At 39.5% G+C, this 27465-nt stretch overlaps 1 protein-coding gene across 5 annotated transcripts in view; it reads left to right on the forward strand.

Annotated features, from left to right (window-relative positions):
* Window positions 1-87: 87 nt before the first annotated feature.
* The window catches only part of LOC127963106 (E1A-binding protein p400), a 37935-nt gene continuing 10557 nt past the window's right edge, over window positions 88-27465 (forward strand). For 2 of the 5 annotated variants that reach the window (XM_052562813.1, XM_052562814.1), the window contains exons 1-39: window positions 88-313; window positions 2539-3913; window positions 4182-4289; window positions 4482-4566; window positions 4929-5048; window positions 7054-7439; window positions 8193-8498; window positions 8614-8799; window positions 8939-9079; window positions 9600-9678; window positions 9766-9824; window positions 9926-9983; window positions 10057-10146; window positions 12219-12332; window positions 12832-13019; window positions 13130-13307; window positions 13434-13570; window positions 13815-13984; window positions 15493-15667; window positions 15784-15920; window positions 16017-16203; window positions 16292-16461; window positions 16834-17024; window positions 19018-19218; window positions 20073-20225; window positions 20367-20513; window positions 22898-22983; window positions 23072-23370; window positions 23456-23658; window positions 24545-24714; window positions 24866-25062; window positions 25149-25260; window positions 25419-25712; window positions 25996-26070; window positions 26164-26298; window positions 26384-26428; window positions 26676-26826; window positions 26927-27162; window positions 27251-27424. In XM_052562813.1, coding sequence (XP_052418773.1) covers window positions 2570-3913; window positions 4182-4289; window positions 4482-4566; window positions 4929-5048; window positions 7054-7439; window positions 8193-8498; window positions 8614-8799; window positions 8939-9079; window positions 9600-9678; window positions 9766-9824; window positions 9926-9983; window positions 10057-10146; window positions 12219-12332; window positions 12832-13019; window positions 13130-13307; window positions 13434-13570; window positions 13815-13984; window positions 15493-15667; window positions 15784-15920; window positions 16017-16203; window positions 16292-16461; window positions 16834-17024; window positions 19018-19218; window positions 20073-20225; window positions 20367-20513; window positions 22898-22983; window positions 23072-23370; window positions 23456-23658; window positions 24545-24714; window positions 24866-25062; window positions 25149-25260; window positions 25419-25712; window positions 25996-26070; window positions 26164-26298; window positions 26384-26428; window positions 26676-26826; window positions 26927-27162; window positions 27251-27424 — 7287 coding nt within the window. In that variant the 5' untranslated portion in view covers window positions 88-313; window positions 2539-2569. Of the gene's footprint in view, window positions 314-2538; window positions 3914-4181; window positions 4290-4481; window positions 4567-4928; window positions 5049-6071; window positions 6099-7053; window positions 7440-8192; window positions 8499-8613; window positions 8800-8938; window positions 9080-9599; window positions 9679-9765; window positions 9825-9925; window positions 9984-10056; window positions 10147-12218; window positions 12333-12831; window positions 13020-13129; window positions 13308-13433; window positions 13571-13814; window positions 13985-15492; window positions 15668-15783; window positions 15921-16016; window positions 16204-16291; window positions 16462-16833; window positions 17025-19017; window positions 19219-20072; window positions 20226-20366; window positions 20514-22897; window positions 22984-23071; window positions 23371-23455; window positions 23659-24544; window positions 24715-24865; window positions 25063-25148; window positions 25261-25418; window positions 25713-25995; window positions 26071-26163; window positions 26299-26383; window positions 26429-26675; window positions 26827-26926; window positions 27163-27250; window positions 27425-27465 lie in introns of all 5 variants that reach the window. The other 3 variants (XM_052562815.1, XM_052562817.1, XM_052562816.1) reach the window with 3 other exon arrangements.

The following is a 27465-nucleotide window of genomic DNA, read 5'->3' on the forward strand; positions in this document are numbered from 1 at the left end:
AACGAAGGGAAGCAAAACCTACGGTAGCCCCGCCCTCACACATACGTTACGCTTTCTTTCTATGACGCGATTGGGCAAGAGCCCGTCAGTCAAGTCAACGTCACGCTCGGAGTCGAGTGTTTCCGGGTATTCAGAGAAGAAAGACAAAAAAAAAATCGGTCTATCGCTATGTTTCACAGAGAAATATATTTCAGACGCCTATAACGGTTTAATTGAGAGTTGTGTTTGTGAGAGTGGAAACACTGGTGTTTTGTCACTCAGGCTCAAGATAGAGCTCCAGTGGATGGTCGGAGCGCAGGACGGTGATTTTACAGTAAGTGGCGCGTGTTGATGTTTGTGTTTAGCAAGGCGAGCTAATGCTCCGCAAGCGGAAACTCAAACATATTCTTCTGTGTATGTTTGCATATACTACACCTCTACATACACTTAAAGCATACACATAGGTGTGTTAAACGTGTGTTCACTGGATAGGAATAGCTATGTGTTGATAAGCGGAGAGTGGGTGGGTTTGTTAGCAGTAACGTTAGCAGGCTGAGGCTCACTGTGTCAGTCAGCCGTTAGAGCAGAGAGTAAACACCGGGTTGTCAATTCCACAGTGGGGTTACTGCTTTCAAAAAGTATCAAGGTAACTTATTTACCCCCCCAAAATACCATAATTACTAGTGTAAAATCTTAAGAAGTTAACACGGGGTCTGATTCAAACAGAGTAGGAAACTGTCAGCGTTTTTTCTATTACGTTTTTTCATTTTTTATTTTATTTTTGTTGACAGTGGCAAAAAACATTTAATGTAATGACAGCACCTGTAGTAATTGTAATGTTTTAGCTGAATCCTTTGTTACCTTGGTACATTTCTGCGAGAGGTGGAGAGTAGTTAGATGATGGTCTATAGCTAATCGATACAGTATTGATTATACTGAAGGGCCAGGTCATTGTTTAAAAACAGATGTTATTGTTTATCATATTTTAATATCTTCATGCCTTGTAGTCGCATTTGGAAGATTTGTGCAGGCGATAAAATATTTACATGTTGCTACAATATATAAACAATCAAGTTGATATTTGTTTGATAAATTGTCAGTATACTGTATAGATATTCGTTTTACATTGAATTGTTGCTTTAGATAGGAATAGATTTGAGTAGTTTCTACGATCAATCCATTGTCCTTGTAATAAGTACACTGTAAATCACCTTGGATGAGTGATAGAGTAATAAAAATATTTAAACATCAATATTTAGATTTTTGAACAAAAATAGTTTATAAAAAAACGAATGTATTGACAAGGCTGTTTGTAGATTTCTTAACTGACAGAAGGAGGTAATAACACTTAAAGCTGCAGTCTGTACTGTATTCTAGTGTTAACACTCCTTTCTGGAATACAATCTGCCATCAAAATGATTAATTTAATTATTCTTGCTTCTTTGAGAAAAAGGCTATGCATGATCCGTCACCTGCAGGATCCTCACATGCAATAGCCTAAAAGCCAGGACAATTTCTTTATGTTTACAGATGTCCATGCTCAAATTTGCAAACGTTTCCTATGAAAACCTACACGTAAAACTCAAATAAGAAAATATTATTATAAGCTAACCATTGTGAATCACGCTGAAGTAAGGAGATAGTTTTGAACACTCGCTGGTCATGTACTTGCTCAAATATACATTTTTGGATCATTTTTAACCAAAAATAGGTACAGACTGCAGCTTTAAGCTTATTGCATGGTCCATTATGGGTCTCATTTACAAAACAAACATACGAAAATTTCAAATTTCAACGTTTCAATGTAAAACATATCAATATTTATCAATATGGACATAAGGGGTGGCAACCATCAAATCTCACGTCATTTTATCATTTGTCAATGTGCGATCATTCATACAATGAGACTGGCAGAATACAATTGTTTCATGAATCACACGTGAACTCTGTCCTAAACTGATTTGTGCGCATGGATCTGTGCTCGTTTCTATATTAAATTGATAAATGAGGCCCAAAATGACGATGAAAGTCTTTCATGAATCAAAAAGTTTATAAAGACATTGTAAAAAGTAATCCATAGTCGTTTTATGATGATGAATTTATTTACTTAAAGATTTTATTCAGATATAAACGTTTATCAATGCATAGCCTATACATAGAGCACATCAAATATGGTAAACAGAAACTTAAACATGCTTGCATGACCTGTGAAAACGAACTTCATAGTTGCCTAGGCTTCCACACCATATTTAAAGATAGTTTTGGAACGGTGGACTTTCAATGGAGCGACAGAAGTATCTCAGGTTTCATTAAAAATATCTTAATTTGTGATTTGAAGATAAGTTATTCCTGTTTGAAACGACATAAAAATAGGTAAAAAAAAATTGTGTATACTGTTCCTTTATATATATATATTATTCTGAGCCTGAGATATATATTGGCCTGTCTCTACAAATTATGAATTACTTTTTCCATTGAGGTTTAGTAAGAATTTCTATATCTTTGTCTAACCTAAATATACTTGCTTGGTAGAAATCTTGCACTGTTGTCTCCCCACAGAGTGTCTTTTAAACTGTTGAAGTGCCACGCAATGCACCATGGAGGAGGCCCACCAAAAGTGCAGAGGAACCTTCAGAGATCCAAGTCCTTCACTGGATCTGAGGCAGAAGACCAACAGCAGCAGCAACAACCACCACAGCAGCCCCAACAACAACAGCACCAGCCCATGGCGGTTACCCAACAACAGGCGGCAAATGCCAATCACCCCCAGTCACCGGTGACATCTTTTGCTCCGTCCGCCAGTCCCTCTGCACCCCAGTCTCCCAATTACCAAATCATCATGAGTCGGAGTCCAGTCACAGGCCAGAACATGAACATCACTTTACAGAACGTGGGACCAATGGTTTCTGGGAACCAGCAGATCACCCTGACCCCTCTTCCTCTCCAGAGCCCAGGATCCCCTAGCTTTCAGCATCAGCCCCAGCAGTGGAGGTTCGAACCGTCTTCGTCTTACGTGGTGACATCACCCTTGCCCCAGACAATGCAGCCTCAAAGTCCGACCCAGCATAGTCCTGTCCCCATACAGGCTGTGCCCAGGTCGAGCGCTCCTGGGTCAGCTCTGGGAGTGTGCAGTCAGAGCCCGACGCGGTTTGTGGAGGCAGGTATAATGGTTAGGCAAATCAACTTGAGCAGCCCACCTGGAAGTGGTCATTTTGTGTACCAGGATGGAACAGGATTGGCTCAGCTGGCTCCGACAACAGCTGGAGCCGTTCAGCTAACCTCACCTGGGACACCTGGGGTTGCCAGAGAAAGACGGCTGTCCCAGCCACACTCCCAAACCGGGGGGACCATTCACCATTTGGGGCCACAGAGCCCTGTTGCGGCAGGGGCTGCTCTCCCAACCTTGGGCAGCCCTGGGCACATCACCACCTCCAATCTGCCTCCTCAGATCAGTAGTATCATCCAAGGCCAATTAGCTCGCCCCATGATTTTTGAGAAGACAGCGCAAGGCATTGTGGCTGGTGTGGCGGCCCCGGCAACGGCCTCTTTTGGGATCCCATCCACCATCCCTCCATCCAGCCCATCCAGGAGCAACCCTCCCCAAGGCCTCGCCAACCAGTCCCTGACGCCCACCAGCATGAAGAAGATGCAGCCGAAGAAGCTGGAGGAGATCGCACCCTCAAATCCAGAAGTGGCGCAGTTGAGGAAGCAGTGTCTGGAGCATCATGCAAAGAAGATGGAGAGTCTGAAGGATGTGTTCAAGGAGTACCTGATTGAGCTCTTTTTCCTGCAGCATCTGCAAGGAAACATGATGGACTACCTTGCCTTCAAGAAAAAGCCCTGTGTGCCTCTCTTCACCTACCTGAGGCAAAATGATCTTGACATTGAAGATGAAGAGGAGGAGGAAGAGCAGTCTGAGGTCATCAATGATGAGGTAAAAAAAAAAAAGCCAATAATTTATTTAAATTTCTTTAAAACCCCTCCCAATTAAAAAAAAAAAAGTAATCAAAATTTATATAACTTCATAAATCAATATATTTTTAAGTGATTAGAACAAATCATCTTGTCACAGATGCCTTTGTGACCCATTACAAAAAACTTTTCTTTGTATGGAACTCTTGCTCTCTTTTTCATTTGGAAATATCAAGATCTTTTTTTATCTTGCTTTGTATCTTTCATCTGTTTCTATGACAACCTCTCAGGTGAAAGTAGTGACTGGAAAGGATGGACAGACGGTGACTCCTGTTGCTATAGCTACACAACTCCCACCCAACGTGTCTGCAGCGTTCTCTGTTCCGCAGCAGTTCCAGGTAGAAATGTGAAGAAGGAATCATTCAGAACATTTCCAAAATGTTACCATTCAGTATGATAGTGCTTTCATTTAGTGGTTTGACAGAATTGTGACCTTAGACATAATCAGGCGAGCTTAAGTTAAGGTCACCAGTACTGTTTTTGCTGTGTGTGAATGAGACTCTCTCGTTGGTTTGTTTTCGGTCTCATAGACCCATGCCGGGGTGGCAGGTGGCAGCCTCTCGAACCCTGTGGATATGGAGGCTTTCAAGCGGCAGCAGGCCATGGCTCAAGCAGGTAGGGCGACGTTGACGCAGGGCAAAGGTGGAAGCCTGGTTTGTTTTCTTTTGTTTCTTTATTCCCCCTTTTGTTTTCTGCTTTTCTTTTTGCTGTCCTTCCTTTTAATTTCTCCCCTTCCAATTTGCTTCTGCTTACTCAGTATTCAAGCATCTTTCCCCAGCTCTGTGTTTGAAGCCTGTAATCCAGAAAACGGGGAGCGAGGCTTCCCGACAGCTACCTGTTGGTGTGCAAACATCATTGCCATGTGCCAAGTGTTATTTCTCCTTCTTTTGGTTTTTCCTGTTCTATATCTGATTTCTTGGGAGGGATTCTTTTTTTTTTTTTTTCGTTTTGAGGGTATTGTGTGTTTTGCATCCCAGATCAGGCTAAGAGGTCCCGGATGGATGTGGGTCGGCATGGGATGATATTCCAGCACCCCGCTCTAACTCCTTTAGGATCTACCGGCGTTCCCCTCCAGCAGCTCATGCCTACAGCGCAAGGTAGGAGCGCCGCTGCGTCTCGGGACAGATCCGATCTTTTTTTTACCGTTACTCAATGCTGCTGGAGGTCAGGGTTCATTCCAGAGTTCCCAAAGTTGATCCCACCTTTCCTTCCAAGCATCATCTACCAGTTGTGATCCACTTGTTGGGACTCCGTTCAGACTCAGCCCTCATTTAAAATCTTTCTCTAAGCATCAGAGGGACAGCAGGGCAGAAGATACAGCTGAAGATCAATTTGGAAGACATCACATTTTTTCCCATTTATGATTTGTTCATTAGTTCCTTGAGCCATTCACCTCATCCATTTACGTTCTTCTTTGCCACATTGGCATCTCTGATTCCATTCAAGGCTCATCAGCTGATGAGCCCCAAACTGGCCACTGGGATGTCCTGTTTCACATAGTGTTTGTTTTGCGTTTAGTTCTGCGGTTTTATAGTTGACATCTCCTCTCCTGATCCTACCGAGCTCCTCCTTCACTTCCCTAAATTCACTGCATCGTCAACTTGGAATCTAAATGCATTTTCAGTCTTGGCTCCCTTCATCTAGCCAGTTATTTTCGTTTCTCCTCGTTTTATGGTCACCATGTTTTCAGTTCCCACCCTCATCTTTGGTTTCCATAACATTGCTTCATGACCTGATGGTGAGGTGCCAAAAGTGGCGCTCAGGAAAGGACCTTATAATCAAGCAGATTAACCTCAGAAAGCTTCGGAGCTGACAAATTGACATAGTTGGTAATTTATCTCATGATGAAATGCTAAAAGAGGGAGATACTTAGTGTTTAAAGCTGGGCTTTACCTTCTTCTGTGCTAAACTTCCCTTGTCATTCCACTGCTATACCCTCTGCTTTGCTGTTGTGTAGCTCGAGTATTAACGCAGATGTTCCGGACATTACCTGCTTCGTGCATGTTCATGTGTCAGTGCTTCAGTCGTGTCCATTACCTTTCTGTGCCTCTTTTTCTTTCAAGATCTTCTCCTGTTTTGTTATAATTTGTTTTCTTCATTTGTTTCTTTGTTATTTCTAGACTTTTCCACTTATGGATATTTCAATGGTAATGCATGATTAATTTTGTTCTTCATAGTAGTATTTTTAAGCATTGAACAAAATATTTTGATTTTCACATTTACGAGTTCTAATTTTCGTTCATTAGAACTTGTATATCTTCTTTGATTTTTGTTATGTAGTCATTGTGACACGAACAGTATTTTTCATTAATGTTCCCTTTTCTCCAGCATTGTGTAGCACATTGCTGGTAATTCATAACATCATATCCATAAAAAACAAAAGAAGTTTAGTTGAAACACAAATGGGTAAAGTCGTGTCTTGAGATCTATTGCACCCCACAATCAAAATAGATTTTTAGATCCGTAAAGAATGCAGCACAGTTTTTGTGACTAATCATGAAACATCTTACTGTATTACAATGATTTTTTTTATATTCTGTAATATTTTATTCCAGTACAAATATTTGACAGTTTTACATTAACAAAATGCTATACAAGATACTGTATAAAGTCTTTTTATAATAATATTTATAAAATCAATATCGTCTAACATCAAAGTAATGAGAATTGGAGAGAAATGTTTTTAATTGTCATACAAATAATGTTTCAGTTAAAATTATATTACTAATCTTTGCATTTTTTTAAACCAAGTATAATTTCTTCTGAATTGCTGGAGACCTATGACTCAGACACATTCTTTTAATTTTATCTTAAAACAAGAAAAATTACATCAGATATCAAGAGTTATATTAAATGTAAAATACAGCATTATATTGGCCCATTAGGGTGCTTGTAAAAATATTTATAACGACAACAAAAAAATGATATAGAATGCAGTCTCGTGGTCTCTGTAGACAGACATGAGCTAAGACAATATATTTTGTTTCCAATTCTTCATTTTCTCCTTCTATGGAACTCTTCTTTGCTCCCCGTTTCCCTCTGTCTTTCTCTCCTCTCTTTCCTCTCTCTGTTCTGTTTCCTTCATCTTGACCCCCATAAAAGGAGGGATGCCACCGACTCCACAAACGGTCCAGATTGGTGGGCAGAAACAGAACCAGCAACAGTACGACCCATCCAAAGGTCCCCCGGTCCAGAATGCTGCCAGCCTCCACACGCCACCCCCACAGCTTCCAGGCCGCCTCCCCCAGGGTGGGCTCCCTATGGCTGGCCTGCCCCTCTCCCTGTCCCAGGGTCAGGCCATGGTGGTGGACCAGCAGGCTCCGGTGGCTGGTGGTCAGCTCCAGGTAAAGGTGCCAGGTGCCGGGGCCGTGCTGGCTCCAGTCAACCAACATGCCCAGCTGCAGGCACAGCTTCAGCAGATGCAGTCAGGACTCCACCTACAGATGCAGCAGCAGATGCAGCAGTCAGTCATGCAGCCTGGACAGGCAGTGAGTATGCTAAAATACATTTAGGACTATGCCACAGAAAACCACATTGACAAGTTTGTCTTCCTTATTTAACAAAAGCTTGTTCTGCTTATGATGATATTAATAAAAGTATGTTAAGATGGGCACATTTCTAACTTTTGGATTCTCTTGCTTTGGAGAATGAAAATGATTTACGTACTGTTGCAGTAAACACACTGGGCAATATAGATAAAATAATATTCCTTGATCTTTACAGAAAAAAAACCCTGTAAAACTATAAACAATCAAAGCATGTTTTCCAAACTTCCAAAAATTGCAGAGCCTTGCAAACGAACAATTGAGTTTTTAAGTCTTTATTGATATTTTCACTTTGTGTTGAGTGTCTTCTCCCACCGAGGAAACATTTATTGTCGTGACCTTATCTTAAAGGCTTTTTATTAAATATATGTAAAAAAAATGAGTTTAGTCAAATTATTTAATTAAATACACTAGACCAACAACACACATACCTAAACACTTTTTTTTATCAAATTTTTACCAGAACACTTGTACATAAATACATGCCACATAGAGACTTCCAAGAATGTTTCAGGGATTATGCAAATGAACAGTTGAATTTTGAACTAACTGGGTGGTTTCCACTAATTTACAAAAAAAATGAATCAAACTCAAGTCATTCAAAATCATTCTGACTGTATCATGAATATTCAATATATTGCACAGCCCTACTTGCAACAGTATATTTTGTTAGAGTTTATCCTCTCTCTTTTTCAGACTGTGGCACTTGTGCGTCCTGGATCAGATTCTTCCCAGCCTGCCCAGCGTTTGCTGTCCAACTCTCTCTCCAACCCTGCCATGTCTCCTGCTCCTCTAACATCTCCGTCCTCTCTCTCCTCCCCACACCCTTCTGTTCCGGTCCGCACCCCCAGTACTGTCCCCAGCCTCTCTCCTGCTGCCCAGTCCAAACTCACTACCACGAATGGCACCACCGGGCTGAAAATGTCTGGTTTGGGTCAGAGTCCAGTTGGGCAGAACTCACAGGAATGCTCTCAGGACAAGCAAGCAGAACAAGCCAAGCTGGTGAGAACTCTCAGATTTAAAGCAAAAAGGATCTTTTAGTATGCATGAAAGTAGCACATTTTGTAGTATATGGTGCCTATAGTATATCACACAAGAGTGTAACGTGTTATTGTAGGAGAGTCATGTGAACCAGCGCATTGCAGAGCTCCGTAAAGAAGGCCAGTGGTCAGCTAGCCGCTTACCCAAGCTGCAGGAGGCCTGCAGGCCCAAATCCCACTGGGACTACCTGCTGGAGGAGATGCAGTGGATGGCGGCTGACTTTGCCCAGGAAAGGCGCTGGAAGATGGCTGCTGCCAAGAAGGTGAGAAGACTCGCACTCAGTCTATTATATTAGAAACTGATTATATGCACTTTAATGTAAATAAATGATCATATGTACAGCCGATGTAAAGGCTAAAATTCAACTTTGATTTTAAGTTAAACAATGTTTCTCTCTGCAGCTTGTGCGCACATGTGCACGTTACCATGTTGAACAGAAGAAGATGGAGGAACGTGAGAAGAGGGAGGAGGAGATGAGGCTGCGGCACATTGCCAGCACCATCGCCCGCGGGGTTGACTACTTCTGGTCCAATATTGAACAGGTACATTGACATGTCATTTATACCAATATTATTTTAGAATTATATTAGTATTTATCATAATACTATTTATTAATACCCGAGTTGGATTTTATTATAGATTTTATTCTAGTTTTAGTGATTTTAGTACTTCAACTTAGTAATTTTAGTAACTTGCCAAGGCCACATTAATTTAAAAAAAAAAATTTCTCTCTTTTTAACGTCTTATGTTTACATTTTATTTCAATTAATAAGACCTAAATTTAATAGTTTTTAACTTTTAGTTTTAGTTAGCAATAACAACACTTACTTTTACTTAAGTACCGGAACATAAATGAAAAATAAACTTAAAATGTTTTGTATGAGTCAAAAAAAAGCTTAGACCTCATTGACATTTGTTTGGTTTCATTAATGCATCATGTTTATTATAAATTAGTATTCACATTTGGACAAAATCTCACTGTGACAAATGCTATTCCGCTGAATGTGGAGATTTGTCTTAGTTCCTCATAAAGAGTTTTTTTCTCTCTCTGTCTTACCACAGGTTGTAGAAATCAAGCTGCGTTTTGAGATCTATGACAAACGACAAAAAGTTCTTGGCTTGCAGAAGGCTGTGAGTAAAGGTGAGATTAATTAATGTTATCTGGTTTGTCTTAACTGAATGTTCAGACTTGGTTTATTAATTCAGAAGAGACTTTGTATTGCTACAGGCCAGTGTGCTAAAGTGACCCAGTCCACTGGAGAGAAGTCTGATAAAGAGAGTAAAGGGGTAAGATCTTCTCCATGAATTCTCTGAGATCCTTCCTCATTGCTGCTTCATTCATCCTTTGATTGTATTTGACAATTTGTCTTCCCCTTTTTCCCTTTCAGCAAGAGACTGGCATATCCCGCAAGAGAAAGTCAAGCACCTCGCTGTCGGATGTAGAGGGTACACATTTATACATGGTTTCCTGACCGTTCTCTGCGTGCATGCTGCTGATTGATCTAATGTTGTTTTGCAGTTGAAGATGAGGAAAGTACAATAGAGGAGCAGGAGGCTGTGGAGGTGGCAGCTGATCAGAAAGCAGAGCTGGCCGAACTAACAAAAGAAGGTAAGTTTTACATCTTAAACTTATGGGCATGTCTTTAAACAGTGATACATTTTTTGTTTTCCTCCTTATTATTTTTTTTATGTATCAGACTTAGTGCTGGGTGGTAAACTGGTTCATACCGAAAACTGGTGTATATTTTCGTTCTGATGTTAATTTTGAATATACCGGCATACTCTGCGTTTGGAAACGAACGCTATGCTGCACCGCGGCCACGCGACACTGTTTCAGACGGACCCTTTACAATGTTGCACTTCTAAGCAGCGACTGCGAGGCGTGCTGAGGGTAAACACGATTGTTAACGTAATGTTTTTTTTTTTTTTTTTTTTTTTTGCTTTGCTGCAGGCGCTGAATTAAAGTGGAAGTGCATTGTTTGCGGGAAAAATTTATATATAATTTTGAAAAAAAAAACGTGATATAAATTTTTGGTCAATCCGCCCTGCACTAATCAGACTATGTATGAGCATAGCGTGTTACATGTTTAGACAGACTGAATTATATAATACTGATTTTGGGCATTTATTGATCATGCCTTCTCAAAAATATTTGAAACATACTGGTGCATCTCAATAAATTAGAATGTCGTGGAAAAGTTAATTTATTTCAGTAAAACTCAAATTGTGTAACAAATAGTAAATTGTGAAATAAATTCAGTGTACACAGATTGAAGTAGTTTAAGTCTTTGGCTCTTAATTGTGGTGATTTTGGCTCACATTTAACAAAAACCCACCAATTCACTATTTCAACAAATTAGAATATGGTGACATGCCAATCAGCTAATCAACTCAAAACACCTGCAAAGGTTTCCTGAGCCTCCAAAATGGTCTCTCAATTTGGTTCACTTGGCTTCACAACAATAGGGAAGACTGCTGATCTGACAGTTGTTCAGAAGACAATCATTGACACCCTTCACAAGGAGGGTAAGCCACAAACATTTATTGCCAAAGAAGCTGACTGTTCACAGAGTGCTGTATCCAAGCATGTTAACAGAAAGTTGAGTGGAAGGAAGAAGTGTGGAAGAAAAAGATGCACAACCAACTGAGAGAACCGCAGCTTTATGAGGATTGTCAAGCAAAATCGATTAAAGAATTTGAGTGAACTTCACAAGGAATGGACTGAGGCTGAGGTGAAGGCATATAGACTTGTATTTGGCTACAGTTGTTGTATTCCGCTTGTTAAGCCTCTCCTGAACCACAGACAACGTCAGAGACATCTTACCTGGGTTAAGGAGAAGAAGAACTGGACTGACCAGCTTTATGAAGATGCTGATTTCACTTTCCAGCAGGATTTGGCACCTGCCCACACTGCCAAAATCACCATAAGTTGGTTAAATGACCATGGTGCTGATGTGCTTGACTGGCCAGCAAACTCACCAGACCTGAACCCCAGAGAGAATCTATGGGTTACTGTCAAGAGGAATATGAGAAACAAGAGACCAAAAAATGCAGATGAGCTTAAGGCCACTGTCAAAGAAACCTGGGCTTCCATACCACCTCAGCAGTGCCACAATCTGATCACCTCCATGCCACACTGACTTGAGGCAGTAATTAAAGCTAAAGGAGCCCCACCAAGTATTGAGTACATGTACAGTAAATGAACACTTTACAGAAGGCCAACAATTCGCTAAAAATGTTTTTTTTTATTGGTCTTATGAAGTATTCGAGTTTTTGTTAAATGTGAGCCAAAATCATCACAATTAAAAGAACCAAAGACTTAAACTACTTCAGTCTGTGTGCACTGAATTTATTTAATATACGAGTTCCACAATTTGAGCTGAATTACTGACATAAATGAACTTTTCTACGACATTCTAATTTATTGAGATGCACCTGTATTGTAACATTATGCAGTTATATAAATCTGTTTATACAATTTAATAATTTCATAATGTTTTCAAATGTTTTTAGTGGATTTAAATGTGCAATTGAATTTTGTGAACACCCTAATAATTAAGTTTATACCATTTTCAGTGTGGTTTCAGTATGCAACATTTTTGGTTATTTATTTTATTTATCAGCCACTGAAAACTCATATAGCAGAGCAACTGTTATAAACTGTGAGTTTGTGTCTTGTAGCTGAAGTGCCATTGGATGATCTGGTGAAGAAATATACTGGTGCTTATGCAGAGGGCTTTGAGTGGCCACAGCCTTCCAGCCAGAGCGAAGATGAAGACCGAGAGGAGGCTGAAGGTTTGTGTTAGGGCTGCACAATTAATCAAATTTCTAATCTCGATTACAATTATGGATGCCACAATTACGTAATGGTTCAAAGCGGCAATCAATCTTTTAAAGTCCATTTATGTTATTGTGTGCTTAAGATGCATTTTTTATACATGCTATCTTAAGAGTTTTTCCCATTTCCCATTATTTTAAATTTAGTTTTAGTATGACATTATAATACCATTAATATTTGTACTTTTTTTTTTAATAATTTAAAGAAGAAATCAATCCGATATATAGTTGACATTTGATGCTTAATAATATATAAAAGCACTTAAAGGTTTTCATTTAGAGTGTTTCAGGCTTGTTTATTTCCATATAAAATTGTGGCATGCAGTTACAATATCAAGGGAATAATAAATATCTTTATAAATAATAAAGAAAGCAATTTGTTCACTAAACCATTGTTTAATAAAAAAACAAGGGCAGCCCTATGTTACAGTAACAGTTTATGCTCTTCTCTGTTCAGACATGGGTTCTCTGTTGGTCAGTCCACATGATGCAGTGCTGATAGACTCTTTGCTGAGTATGGATCAGTACCGTGGGGCTGAGCGGAAGGCTTCTGGCCCTGATGGGAAGCCCACCAAGGATATCGCTGAGGTCGCTGCAGCAACAGACTTGATTTTGCCCAAAGGCAGCGCCAGGACCACTCTAACTGTGAGTCATTTACACCCTTACTCACAGGGACTGTTCAAAACATGATGATTACAGATTTAATTAAGCAGTTGTTTAATTCAAGTGGTCTCACATTGTCTGCTTCCTCTCAGAGTGGTTCCCCTCCTCCTGCTCTGCTGCACGGTTCTCTGAGAGAGTACCAGCAGGTCGCGGTGGAGTGGCTGGCAAGCCTCCACCGCAAAAACCTTAACGGCATCCTGGCAGATGAAACTGGCCTTGGCAAAACTGTACAGACTGTGGCTTATTTTGCTCACTTGGCCTGCAACCAGGGTACCACCAGCAACCACATTTAACAAATTTATAGACTATTACATTTGGTTTTCTTCTCAAAGCATTTGTTTATTGTAATTTTAAGAATAAAATGCAACACATTCTGTTGTCATGTGGATGTTGCAGGTATCTGGGGGCCACATTTAGTGGTGGTAAGGACCTGTAAGCTGCTAAACTGGGAGATGGAGTTCAAACGGTGGTGTCCTGGACTGAAGATACTCTTATACCTCGGCAGCAGAAAGCAGCGCAGATACAAGAGATCGGTATGAACCAGAGAAAGCCAGCTAGCCCGATATGTACTCTCACATACTGCCACCTGTCTATCCATCCCTGATGCTGTGGTCTAGCTGTTTTGCATCAGTTTTGCATTAGATAATTCCTTAAAATAATTTTCAAATCAGTTTATAGGCCATTGAAATCTTTGATAATTAAGTTGGGTAGCTTTTGTCCAAGTTTGTCCACGTTTTGGTATGTTCTCACTTTCCCACTGTTGTCTTATGTGTGCAGAGGTGGAGTGAGCCCAACAGCTTCCACGTGTGTGTGACTTCATACAAACTTCTGCTGAAAGATCAGTCTCACTTCCTGAGGAGGCGCTGGAGGCACCTGGTGCTAGACGAGGTGCAGCTCATCAAAAACATGACGGAGAAACACTGGGAGACCATCTTCAACATAAAGAGGTTAGGAACAATGCAACTGTTTTCTATACAGTATCGGTTGGTGTAATGTTTTCTAGAGAATATTCACAGTAAATGTATCATTTACAACAAGTGTTTACAAGGAATGCAAAAAAAATAACACCATTCAATTTAATGAATGATTTATTTATTTTTTTATTACCATATTTTCCGCACTATAAGGTGCACTTAAAAGCCTTTAATTTTCTCAAAAAACGACAGTGTGCCTTATAATCTGTCAAAATGTTGACATTCCCTTTAGCACAGCTCCATCTAGTAGATGCATAACGCTAACCCAGTCAAACATTTGACTGCAGTATCCTCTATTTTGTGCGCCTTATAGTGCGGAAAATACAGTAATTCAGAGGAAAAAAAAGTATAGAAAATTGATATCTGCCATTTATTGGTTGATATGTGCTATGCATCCTTTCTACTCTATCAGAGTTATTTTAGCATTTTTTTTATATTATACTATTTATTAATGTTTTGAATTATAAATATATTTTTTTTTTTATATTTTAAGTTTCAATTTATAGTTTCAGTTTATTTAGTTTTAGAATGTGCATTTAGCCTTTTTTATTTCAGTTTTGGTAATTAAGCAATCTTTCAGTCAGTGCTTCTGATTTGAAATATTCATCATATATATATATATATATATATATATATATATATATATATATATATATATATTAGTTTGTTTAATTTATAATAACACTATACCATTACACAATACTTTGAATGTATTAGGGCTGCCTCCGACTAAAGATTTTTCTGGTGGACTCGTAGTTGTTCATTTAAAGCATTAGTCAACTAATGACATGTTTATTAATAAACGATTTAAATTATAATAATGTGCCTTTAATTGCCTACATAGCCTTTTCACTCAAATGCACGCATAAGCTTGCAACAGCGCACTGGCATAAGAATAAATGATTATGAATGAATCAGGAAAAAACAGTAAGGAGGATGCATTCACATTTTAAGCATTTGATAAAGTAGCTCTAAAGTAGTAGTTCTTTTTTTTTCTTTTTAAGAGATTTAGTCGGCAACAGTGACTCAATTTTTTTTGTAGTAGTGGATGCACCTGTATGCATGTTTCATACAGATTACTTAATCTGAGAATATTTGTTTTTCATTTGAATTGGTTTATTTGGAAGTTGACATTTTGCTCTCTATACAAATATACACAGTTTTTTGCTTAATTTCACAGACTGTCTCGCCAGAAAGCGCATCTGTTGCTTACATTATTTTACAAAAGCGCAATGTTTTTTTGTTATTGTGAGTGCACAAAAAATAATGCACATTAAATTAACTTTATGAACAAAAATTAGTATTTTAAGAGCAAATGAAATGACCAGCCGTTAATGATCTGTGTGACTTCGTCAGTGTGGATTTTTATTTCTTTGTTTATTTTATGGTTAGTCGAATATAAGGGGCAACCCTAGTATGCATTAATATATTGTAATTGATTTTAACTATGCCTGTTATTTTTTTCTCTTTCTTCACAACAGTCAGCAGAGGATTCTCTTGATCAACACACCTCTGCAGAACACTCTGAAAGAGTTATGGACCATGATCCACTTCCTCCTGCCTGGAATCACTCACCCATACCTCAACTTCCCCATCAAACCCGGCACTGATCAGAACCAGGACTACTGCCACAAACTGGTCATCAGACTGCACAGGGTGAGGATTGCTGGAAGTTGTTATTGCTGACTTTCACCAAAGAATTATATACTTTTGCTTAACTATCTTATTGGAGCATCACAATCCTGTTTTTGTTTTCTTCCTTTTTGCTGTAGATGATTCAGCCCTTCATCCTGCGCCGTTCCAAGAGAGACGTGGAGAAGCAAATGCCTAAGAAGTATGAGCACATTCTCAAGTGCCGTCTGTCCAAGAGGCAAAAGAGCATGTATGAGGACATCCTCATCCAGCCCAGGTCAGCACAGAACACATTCAGCCAAACACAATCTTAACCAGCTCTTTTCTAGTTCACCTGTTTTGAGTGATACTCTGCCTTTCTACTGCCTTCTAGTGCACAGGAAGCGCTGAAGTCTGGACATTTTGTCAGAGTCCTGGAGGTTCTTATGCAGCTGCAGAAGATCTGCAACCATCCAGACCTGATCCAGCCCAGAGACACATACAACTCTTATATATGTCAACCACTGCAGTACAACACCCCATCATTACTGCTCACAGCCCTGCAGCAGGACCAGTGGAAGGTAAGGAAGAGAAATAAACACTTGGATTGTGCAATGTAGAAGAAAAATGTTTGTTTGACTGATAGGCCATTTTCATTTTCTTTTCCAGACTGTAGATATGTCACTGTTTGACATAATCGGTAATGAGGGCAGATTGACCCGTTATGAGTCAGAGGAGGCTCTGCCTAAACTCAGAATGACCAAACAGTTGATTGAAGAGATCTACAATGCACGCGACCCACCAGCCAGACCCAGACCATGCAAGATCAAACCTATGAGGTGTCCATCCATCCATGCAGACCCATCTGCTCTGAACACATACCTGCCATAATTATATCATATGGATTTCTGTAGTTTTATTAAAATGACATAATATTTTTAAATTAGGCAAACCAATTAATACCACAATATAATAAAATACTCATGTTGATGTTGCTGTTTTTACACCATAAATTTTCACTTCCTTCAGAATAATGCATGGATTACTTTCTTGCTGAATGAATGAACATGTTTTTTTCTATTAAATACTAATGCAAACATTAAATGTTAAACATTTTTATATCACATAATTTTTTTTATTGTGATGTGGACATGTACAACAGGATTGGTCCATATGAATTGATACTAATTGTTGCATAATTTTAATTTCAGGTTGTTCCTGCCAGTGCAGTATGGAACTAAACCAGAGGGGCGCCTGGTCCCCATGACTAGCAGCACCACTCAGGCCCCTCGTGCCACTACTGTGACTACTGCCCCCACCACCACTACCAACCCTGCTACTGCTGCTCCAAGCACACAGCCCAGAGGCAAATCACCTCTTACCACAACCACTTCTGCACAGGGTAAGTCCCCTTCTTGTGTAACATCGAACACAAATGTGTTCCCACACCCAGAACTGCATAACAATCTGTAAGTTTTGTGAAGTGAAATGATATATGTAGCTGTGCTTCTACCCTAAAAATATGCTCTTGTCAGTTTTTTTGTGTATGTGTGTGGTTTTTTTTGGCCATCTTAATGGTGATATCTGTAAGATTTATTTTACGTCAGAAAACATTATCTTAAGCCAGTTTATTGTACATTAACTAATATAAGCATGTCATTAATGGATTTATCTCTCCCAGAGGTGTAAACATTGAGCCTCCCAAACATCATCAAACACATTAAAGAGCAGTTGGTTCAGATCAGGTTTTATTTTTTTACAAAATTTTTATTTATTTTATAACTAAACCTGTTGCCAGAGTTTGGGTCATGGCTAGTGTAACAGGCTGAGCCAGAGTGTGTTAACAATGATTGTGCTTAACAATTGGAAAATAAATTTGGTTACAAAAGCGCATGCCAAAATTTAAAGACTTGCCAAAATATGCATATACAGTGGGGTTAAACAAGGGTAAATATTGGCTGTGCTTTTGTAAAAAATTTGATTCAATATTTGGGTTTCAGATAGGATACCTTATTGTAAATCTTTCATAAATCTGTTTGCACGCTGCCCTTTAGCAAGTAAAAATAATTGTTTTAGATATTTTTTTTATGAGGGTTCAGTGAAATCCCAAAATTTTCATTTTTTGGGTGAACTTTTTCTTTAAAATCAACATTAAATGGGAATTGCGATCAAATTGCAGGCTGGGACTTCACATGTCCATTGGGAATTTATGGGATTTTTGTCATTTGTTGACTGCTGTAATAATTGAATTGCTTCATTAAACAACAGTTTTCTATTAAAGTAATAATCATAATAAATAAAATAATTGTCAGTTTTAATTTCATGGTGACTGCAAGCAATCAAATGGCAATGCCCTGACACTATTAGCTGTGAGTTTTGCATGGGCCAGCATCTCTCACCACCAAACAAAAACTCAACATTTTGTAACAAATTGTAACATTTTATGTCCCAAATAACTTTTTATTTAGAGGATTAAAAAATTAATCCTTCAAGCCCATTACACTCGCTTTGATTGGTCCATTCAGACTAGGGCTGCACAATTAATCGAATGCGATTGTCATGCACATCTTGACAGTACAGCCGGTTCTGTGATTAGTGGTGAATCTCCATTACCTGCTTTCAGATGAAGCAGCATTTACTACACAGAGCCATAGATCTCTGACAAGCTACACCAAAAAATGCAAATTATATGATCATACAATTCTGAAATCAAGGAAATCGTTTGAGATTAATTACAGCTGTTTGCGTAGCTTGTCAAGTCACCTTTATTTATATAGCACTATCGTGTCAAAGCAACTTTACAATATTAAATAGAAAAATAGTGTGTCACTAATGCAAAATGACAAGAGTAAACACTCAGTTAAAGGCAGTTCGTCATTCAGCTTGTCAGTGAACTACGGCTGTGTGTAGTAGGCCTAAATTCTGCATGTGAAAACACCGCATTCAATAACATGTTTTTACTCCAAACTCACTTCATAACTTCAGTCGGGTGTTTGAAATAAATCCTTCTGTGAAATGATGTGGTTTCTTACACAAAATAAGGCACGCAACATATTTCTTAGTATTCTAAGCAGTGATAAAGGCAAATAGCATTGCATTATGGATATACTTTATTATAATGAAAATTATATCAGAAAAAAACATATATTTGCCATAGAAGATTTAAATGCTAATAAAGACACAACAGTTTATTTAGCAACCACCAGGTTTCCTCTGCAGGGTGTATTTGGAGTTTCCACGCAAGAGCGCCCCCTGACTTTCAGATGGAGACTTACTACTGATCACAGAGCCGTGATGCACATGACAATCACAGCTTTAGTCTAATCGCGATTTCGATTTCATTTCGATTTGTCGTGCAGCCCTAATTCAGAGTGTTAACTCCTCTTCCTCTTTAGCCTCCGCAATCAGCAGCTCATCAGGATCACTCTTAACAAGAGCCACACCTAACCCCCCTTCTACCCCTCTGGCTCTGGGTGTGACAGGGGTCACCACTATGTCTGCTGTGGCCCCCCATGCCACTGCCGCCCACCCCCTCCAACCCAGTTTGGTACCCCAGAGGCTGGTGCTCACCTCCCAGGCCCAGGCACGCTTGCCTAGTAAGTGGCCTCATCGTCACTCACTGCAGATGGGCCTTCTCCTTTGTGCCCTCTGCCTTGTGCACCTGTTTCCTTCTTATCATGCCCCCAAGCACAGCAGTAAACGACCTCCGTGAAGATCAGAGACTACAGTATGGCTCTGCTGAAGTGGGCTAAAATGCATACAGACTTCCACCAAAGAAACTAATGGTGATACTCGGCTCAAATTCAGCCAAATTGACACCATAAACTTGGCATATTTCCAGTCTGATTTGAAGTGCAGAAAATCTTCAGCAGATGACCTATAGTGGTTTCTTTCCTCACCCTTCACAAACTAGCATGAACCCTCCAGAAATTTCTCCGGACTGAACCTGCTGCCTCCAGTTTATTCACGTCGTCTTTTTTTGACATCTTTTCTTTTTCTTTAATTTCTTCCCTTCTGCATTTTGATGACTAATCTTTTTTTTTTTTGTGCAGTACAGTTGAAGGATGACCCAGAAGCTTTCTAATATGGTTTTGCCTCCCTATCTTTTCAGTGCAGCTTTTCTTCAGTTGTCCTTCTGTGGGTGTAAAGAGCGTCAAGCTTGTGGGCGCTGCTCCCCATGTCACATGTAACCATTGTTACATGGAAAACCTTTTATACAAGCAAAGATTTTCTCCCACTTTGTTTTGCTCCGCTTAACGAATCAGTCTGGTTTCAGGTGGTTTGTTTCAGGTTTTTTGTTTGAGGAAAAAGTGTCATTCTTCCTGTTTAACACACCGTGGTTGTGCATGTCCCTTTCCGTTCTCACCCCGAAACTAACTAAAATGTTTTTTCTTTCTCCGAGATAAATGGTCAGCCACTAGCATTTAACATTAGCTGTTTTCTACTGAAGGTGGAGATGTAGTGAAGGTGGTTGGGCAGGGTCGTATCACTCAGCCAGAGACCCCTGTGACCCTGCAGTTCCAGGGCAATAAGTTCACTTTGTCTCCGAGTCAGCTGCGGCAGCTCACCACCGGCCAGCCTCTGCAGCTCCAAGGAACACTTGGTAATGTCCAGCCCATATTCATCCTCTCTCTGTCTCATCTCACTTCCATATTTCACTTGTGTCAGCTGTTTTTATGTGTGTTCAGTAAATCCTCATTATATGGCTTATTGTGATGCTTATACGTTTATGTGTCTGCTTTAGGCAACATCTTGCAGATTGTGTCTGCCCCCGGACAGACTCTTCTCAGGCCACAGGGGCCACCCATGGTGATGCCTAATGTACCCCAGGCTGTGCCTGTACAGAACTCCTCAGGCACGCCGCCCAATGCCACCTCAACACCCCAGCAAGGTAAGGCACTGCTCTGTCCTGAAGCTGATTGTTATTTTCATTAGTGATCAATCGTCACCTATTGACCGTCAGGGATAATTCACCTAGAAATTACCATTCTGTCATTAATTACTCACCCTCATGTTGTTCCAAGACCTTTGTTCATCTTCAGAACAAAAATTAAGATATTTTTGATGAAATCTGAAAGCTTCTGACCCTGCATAGAACTCAACGCAACTACCATGTTCAAAGTTAGTAAGACATTGTTAAAATAATCCATTTGACATCAGACATTTAACCGTAATGTTTGGAAGCTACGAAAAGGGTTAGTTCTCCCAAAAATGAAAATTAGCCTGTTTTTTACTCGCCCTTAAGCCATCCTAGGTGTATATGGCTTTCTTCTTTCAGACAAATCCAATCTGAGTTATATTAAAAATTGTCCTGGCACTTCTAAGCTCTATCATTGCAGTGGGTGTAAATCACTAGTTTAAATTATTCTGTTCAATCACAATGACTCACTTATTAAAAATGACTTCCTTTTAATTTCACCTTTAAAGTTTATTTTTATTATTTAAATAATTTCAAATAACAGTATACAGTGTTTTATGTTTAATAGATCAAAACATTATTCATGCATTTGTTATTGCAGGTTAAGTGCATTCATGTTCTGCAATAAACAGTAGTGTGTAAATGCATCTAAATGCCACTTCAGATGCAGCATCTGTGTTTCCTCTTGCTTGGTAACAGCCCAAAGTTTGTATTATTCTAACAATTTGACTTAAAAAAACTGTGCACAATTTTACAAAATGGCTTTATAAAGGTAAAAATGCCCATAATAGGTGAACATTTATTTAAACTTATTGGGAAAGATGAATTAATTAACTATCAGTATGAACTGACCAACAGCACAGAATATGAAGAATATCAAAAATTGTCCTTAAGGTACGAGGATAATAACACAATCAGCAAAATATTGTCTTATCGTTAACAATAAAAACCCAGAAGATATTGAACCCCAATGTAGGCTAGGACATAGGGCTGTCACTTTTGTGAAAAAATCATTTTCGATTTTTAAGACATAAGTGTTCGTTGAATCGATTGTAAAATCGCTTTTCCATGTTTAAAAAAAAAAAAGACGTTTCCTTTTTCAATGTCAAATAATTAACGAACGTAAAGAGAGCGGAATTACAAACAGCAAAAGGAGTGCAACATTCTCAAAAAATATATATGCAGAGGGGACTGCTGCCATAACAAAAGAAAAACATCACTGCAGGCTTCTACCCGGCTGCATTATGATTTAGGCAATTAAAAAATCTCCAAGATTATTTTAAATAAGAATTCAATCAATTTCAAACAACTGTTCAAAAAATGAAACTTTAAATGGACCCGAGAAACAGGCCATGTGTGGTTTTTTTTTTTATTTTTTATTATTGAACGTAACCGACACTTAGGCTAGGCGGCACTAGGCAGGCATATTGAAATGCGCAAAAAGTTACAAATTTATTGGGACAGGAAAATAAGTCGATCAACATTTTCGGGGTCCAGAGCATTTTCATGTTCGGGGTTTATTCACTATATGTCCAGCTGTTGAGAAGACGCGCTCCCACCGCACTGATGTCCAAGGGACACTCAGGTACAGCTGCGCAAGGTGGGGGTATTACTGCCAATTTCCCATCACAAAAGCCTATCGCTGTGAGCTTGCAATGGTCCTTTTCATAACTCAGAATCATCTGTAACTAGATGTGCGAATGAGGTGAATATTGTTTAATTATTTTAAAATTAACAGTATAAATATTTCATTAAACAAAATCGATTCCCTATTTTAATTTTCGAATCTTTTTTCTTGGTTGGTCCGATCGATTGTGCAATCGATTTTAGAGCTAAAAGTGACAGCCCTACTAGGACATTTTTGCTACTTGGTTGTACCTGCTTTTTTTCAGTTTTCACTCATTATAGAAATTATGAGTTGCAATATATTACAATAATTTAACATTAATATTATTTGATTTGATTTCAAAAGATTTAAGGTAAAAGGTATAAGATTTTAAGTATGTTCTTCAGGGTTTACATACTTTATTCCTAATAAAAGGAATAATTTTCTCTCTTTCTACCTAATTAAATATTTTAGAGCTTGGCTTAGCTAGCCAAAATTATATATTTATTATAGAAATTATCATAACTTTTAAGATTTTATTTTATAATATTTTTTTAAATATAGAAATAACACTTTCACAATTTCAGTCTACTGTCTTCCAAGACCATGTGTCCCCTTAAGATTCTGCTAAGGCCCCCTAGTGGTTTTCCGCCCTCTGGTTGAGAACTATTATCCTAAGTATGTGATGTTCTAATGCTGTCGTAGTGAACTCAAACTCAAGTTTCTATGTTTCTATCTGTTTCCATTAAAGCAACCACCATGGCAAGCACCACAGTCACTCAAGCTACCACAGACATGGGAGCAAACGCTAAACACTCAACAAACACCACGACACAGGTAGGTGATTTTGAAAGACATGTTGAAGGAATTGATGAAGTCAATCAAATAGTTCTGGAATCTGAGCCTTGTCTTTGTGTCTAATTAGGATTCAAGCGAGGAAAGAAACAGGCAGCTGAAAGAGCGTCTGGCTAGTTTATTTCATGCCAATGAGCGGCGGTCCTCACGCTCTGTGATGTATGGTTCTGACCTGATCAAGACCTGCTCCGTTTATGGGGGACGCCCTCCACCAGCCTTCCCTGCACCCCAGCACTCCCGCTGGTCCTGGGTCGGCAGAGACAGCTGTATTAGGGCTCAGCAGACTTGTGTGTCCACGGTGGCCCCACTCCGCTCAGCGATTCTCTCCAACACGGAGCAGGAGGCAGCAGCAGGCACCTTGTTGAAGAGGTCTGGATTTGACCATGAACTTCTTGCCATGAAAGCAGTTTTGTGAGATTTTTATGATCTAATGCTTCTTCCTGTTATATTAAAGGTTCTCCTGCATACTTCCCGCTGCTGTGGCCCCTCCCCCTCAGCTGTATGCATCCAATCCTCCACCATCTTACAGCTTAGCACAAAAATCATTCAGGCGACAGCTGCAGGAAGTGTCCGCTCCACACAACGCAGAGATCCATAACTTAGCCTATCCTCCTGTTGTCAGATTCCCTGATGCACACATGTTGGAGATGGATTCAGGTGAGCTCCACAACAGCAACTCAGCTCTGTTACATTCAGATCTAAATTTCACAAATATTACTGATATTCAGTTAAGCACACTATTGTATGTTTCCCAATATGGTATCCTCTATCCATCATAGAGCTACGATTCTGTCTTATACAGAACCATTCAGAAATTTGTGGTTGGTAAGATTTTTTAATATTTTTTTATGTAACATTTTATATACTTTGTACTTAAATTTTATGTTTTAGATTTTTTTTAAATGCCTCTATTTCGGAATGGACAAATTAAATTGATTAAAATCACACTAAATATCCTTTTATTTTATTTTTTTTAGCTTTGTTCATCAAAAAAATCCAGCCAAAAATGTAATGTAAAAAATTATGGATTTCACAAAAATATGAAGCTGTTTATTGATTATTATTAAGAATGTTTTCCACTTTGATAATAATAATAAAAAAATTCCAAATCAGCATATTAGATTGATTTCTGAAGTGGCATTGCTTTGTCATCACATAAATTATCCTTTTAAAATATATTAAAATAAAAACAGTTATTTTAAACTGTAATACAATTTCCCAATGTTAAAAAAAAAATAATAATAATAACAATTATTGACCCCAAACTTTTGAATGGAAATGTATGTGTTATAATTGTCGGCTTTATAATTTATAAATATCAATAAAATGTAGTAAAAGCAGCTTTTAAAACTTGTTCTGGTCAAGAATTGTCCATGTACATTCCCCTTCCTGTCTGAGTTGAATAATATCACAACAATGGAATGCCGTTGTAAAAATAATAATAAAAACAATTTAACAAGGCAATCAGAGTTTCCAACCGGCTGTAAAAAAGTACTTAATAAAACTGGTGTTATGGTATACATTTCGATGTTTCTGTTTGCAGGAAAACTGGAGGCGCTGTCTATCCTGCTGCAGAAGCTGAGCGCTGAGAACAGGCGCGTGCTGATCTTCACCCAGATGACCAGCATGCTGGATATACTGGAGGCCTTCTTAGACCATCGTCACCTCACCTATGTACGGCTGGATGAGAGTCTGTCACTAGAGGAGAGACAGGTAAAACACATGGAGTAACATATTCTCTGTTGCCCTGGCCAAGTCCATGTCCCACTGAGGCTGTGATGGTTTCTGGGCTGTAATTAAAGAAAGTAATGCAGAAAATGCAATACTTAACCCATCTTGTTCCTCACATCCCGACCACTCTCAGGAGCAGGTCAAGAGGTTTAACCGCAACAGACAGATCTTCTGCACCATCCTGACCAATCGCTGCTGCTCAGCCATGGGCCACGTGTTTGATGCAGATACCATCGTGTTTTACGACACAGACCTAAATCCCAGCATGGACTTGCGCACACAGGAGTGGTGTGACAAGATCGGCCGCTCCAAAGACATCCACATATACAGGTAAGACTGATGGATTCATGAAATGTTTTCGCTTGTCAGGTTTACATTTGTCAGCTTTTTTTTTTACTAACGCTGTGCTCTGTCAGGTTGGAGAGCGGGAACTCAATTGAGGAGAAGCTTTTAAAGAATGGCACTAAAGACCTTATACGAGAGGTAGCTGCGCAGGGCATGGATTACACTCTAGCCTTTTTAACACAGGTAAGCGCTCATGCAATCACTGTTACTTTTGACCATTGAGGGCTGTTTCGAAACCTAGCCAGATATGAGCTCGCGTTTCAGTAGAGAGCGAGGCAGCTCTCTAGAATTTGCAACAGGGCCCGATGCTCGCATTACAAATATGTGCCGGATCTCCACAGCGCACCATTCAAGATTTGTTTGAGGTGGAGGCTGGCTCTGGAGAAAAGGTGGAGGAGTTTGTGGTTCTCCACCAGGAGCCTTCCCCGTCCGAATCTATCCCCCCTCATGTGGCCAGACCCTACATCCAGGCCCTGAACACCATCCGGAAGGAAACCCAATATGAAGACGAGGTCGAGGAGACAGAGGCAGACATGAAAAGTGAGAAAGTGGGAGGACAAGAAGAGATGGATGTGGAGGAAGGGGTGAGAGAGGAGGCTTCACAGATAGAGGAGTTGGCGGCAGTCATGGAGCAGGTGAGGTTATTGAAATTTATAGAAAATGTTACTTGAAAATGTTTTTGTTCTCGTATGTGTTTTTTATACCATACAGCATTAACTTTAACATGCAAATGCTGTTCATTTAACTTTATACACTACTGTTATTGAAAGAAAACAGTACAGCTTATAAATCATTTCTTACCAATGTTGCAATGTTGAAGACATTAGTGCTGGTTAATATGTTTGTGGAAGATATAGTTTGTACCATTATAAATGTCTTTTAGTGTCCCTTTTGAAAAATGTCTCCTTGCTTGTCTAGCTGACTCCTATTGAGAGATACGCACTGCACTATCTGGAGTACCTGCATATCAGTGAAGATGAACAGGTTATAAAGGTATTAAACATTTTTACATATTGCAATACATGTTATGCCTGCCATGTGCAAAATACAGAATGTTTACTTGTCAAATGTTTGTGTGAACTGTAGGAGCGCGTAGAAGCTGCTAAGAAAGGCTGGGAGCAGCAGCAGCAACAGAAACTAAAGGTAGAGAAAACGGAGCAAATGATGCTAGAAGATGAGGAGGATCTGTTCACTTACACCAGAGAGGATGCATACAACATGGTACAAATATATTCTAATGTTCTTTTCAGTAGGAAGTGATGTCATGTTGTGTAGATTTGATACCCTGTTCCCTTCCACTTTACAGGAGTATGTGTTCGAGAATGAGGATGGACAAACAGAAATAATGCCTGTAAGTTTAAGACTTGCACATTCCTGAAGAGAATTGAGGGAAGAATTTTGGGTGAATCTCCCAAAAACATGTCTAAATCACATTTTTATATCACTTTTTTTTTTCATAATGAGAAAAATAATTTTTATTTAATGTTTATTTTGAAATTGGCGTAAACCTTGGGACGAGTTCGGTTAGAGTCACCCCTATATTTTAAAAAAATGCATGAAAATTGGTTCATAACTCCTACTACTGCTCTTTTCTGTAGCTGTGGACTCCCCCAACTCCTCCACAGGATGATAATGATATCTACATCGACTCTGTGATCTGCCTCATGTATGACTCTGTGCCTATGCCTGAATCCAAACTGCCCCCAGTCTACGTCCGCAAAGAACGCAAGAGACACATGGACCCGTCAGGTAAGACGCATCGGGCTCAAGAAACGCTTTTAGTCTGAACTTACTGTGCTTAAATGTATGCTAAATTCTCTCTTTTTCTCTCTCTGCCCCCTCTTGTCAGCTCTGGGACGTAAGAAAAAGAAGGGTCATGGAGAATCAGTGATTCCTCCACGCTCTCTCTTCGATAAGGCCAGTCTTCTCAAAGTAAGGCGGGAGGGTAAAGACCAGAAGAAGAACTTCTCTCTGAAGCAACAGGCTCCTTTTGCCAAACCGCTGCCCTCTCTGCTCAAACCAGCCATGGAGGCTGGGCAGGACAACCCTGAGTGGCTCATAAGTGAGGACTGGGCCCTGCTACAGGTACTTAGTCCATCACACTATTGCATTATCACTGCCTATGTTTAACAGCACAGTTGTTGTAATTCTGCCTTTTTCTCTGTGTTCACAGGCTGTGAAGCAGTTACTGGAACTTCCTCTGAACCTGACCATCGTGTCTCCAGCACACACTCCTAACTGGGACCTAGTGAGCGACGTGGTCAACTCCTGTAGCAGAGTTTACCGCTCGCCAAAACAATGCCGTAACCGCTATGAGAATGTCATCATTCCCAGAGAGGAGGGCAAAGTGAGTGATTGTCCCAGTATCATGTGGTTGTGAATTATTTT

The sequence above is a fragment of the Carassius gibelio genome, chromosome B8, assembly GCF_023724105.1.
Source record: "Carassius gibelio isolate Cgi1373 ecotype wild population from Czech Republic chromosome B8, carGib1.2-hapl.c, whole genome shotgun sequence".
NCBI classification, from domain to species: domain Eukaryota; kingdom Metazoa; phylum Chordata; class Actinopteri; order Cypriniformes; family Cyprinidae; genus Carassius; species Carassius gibelio.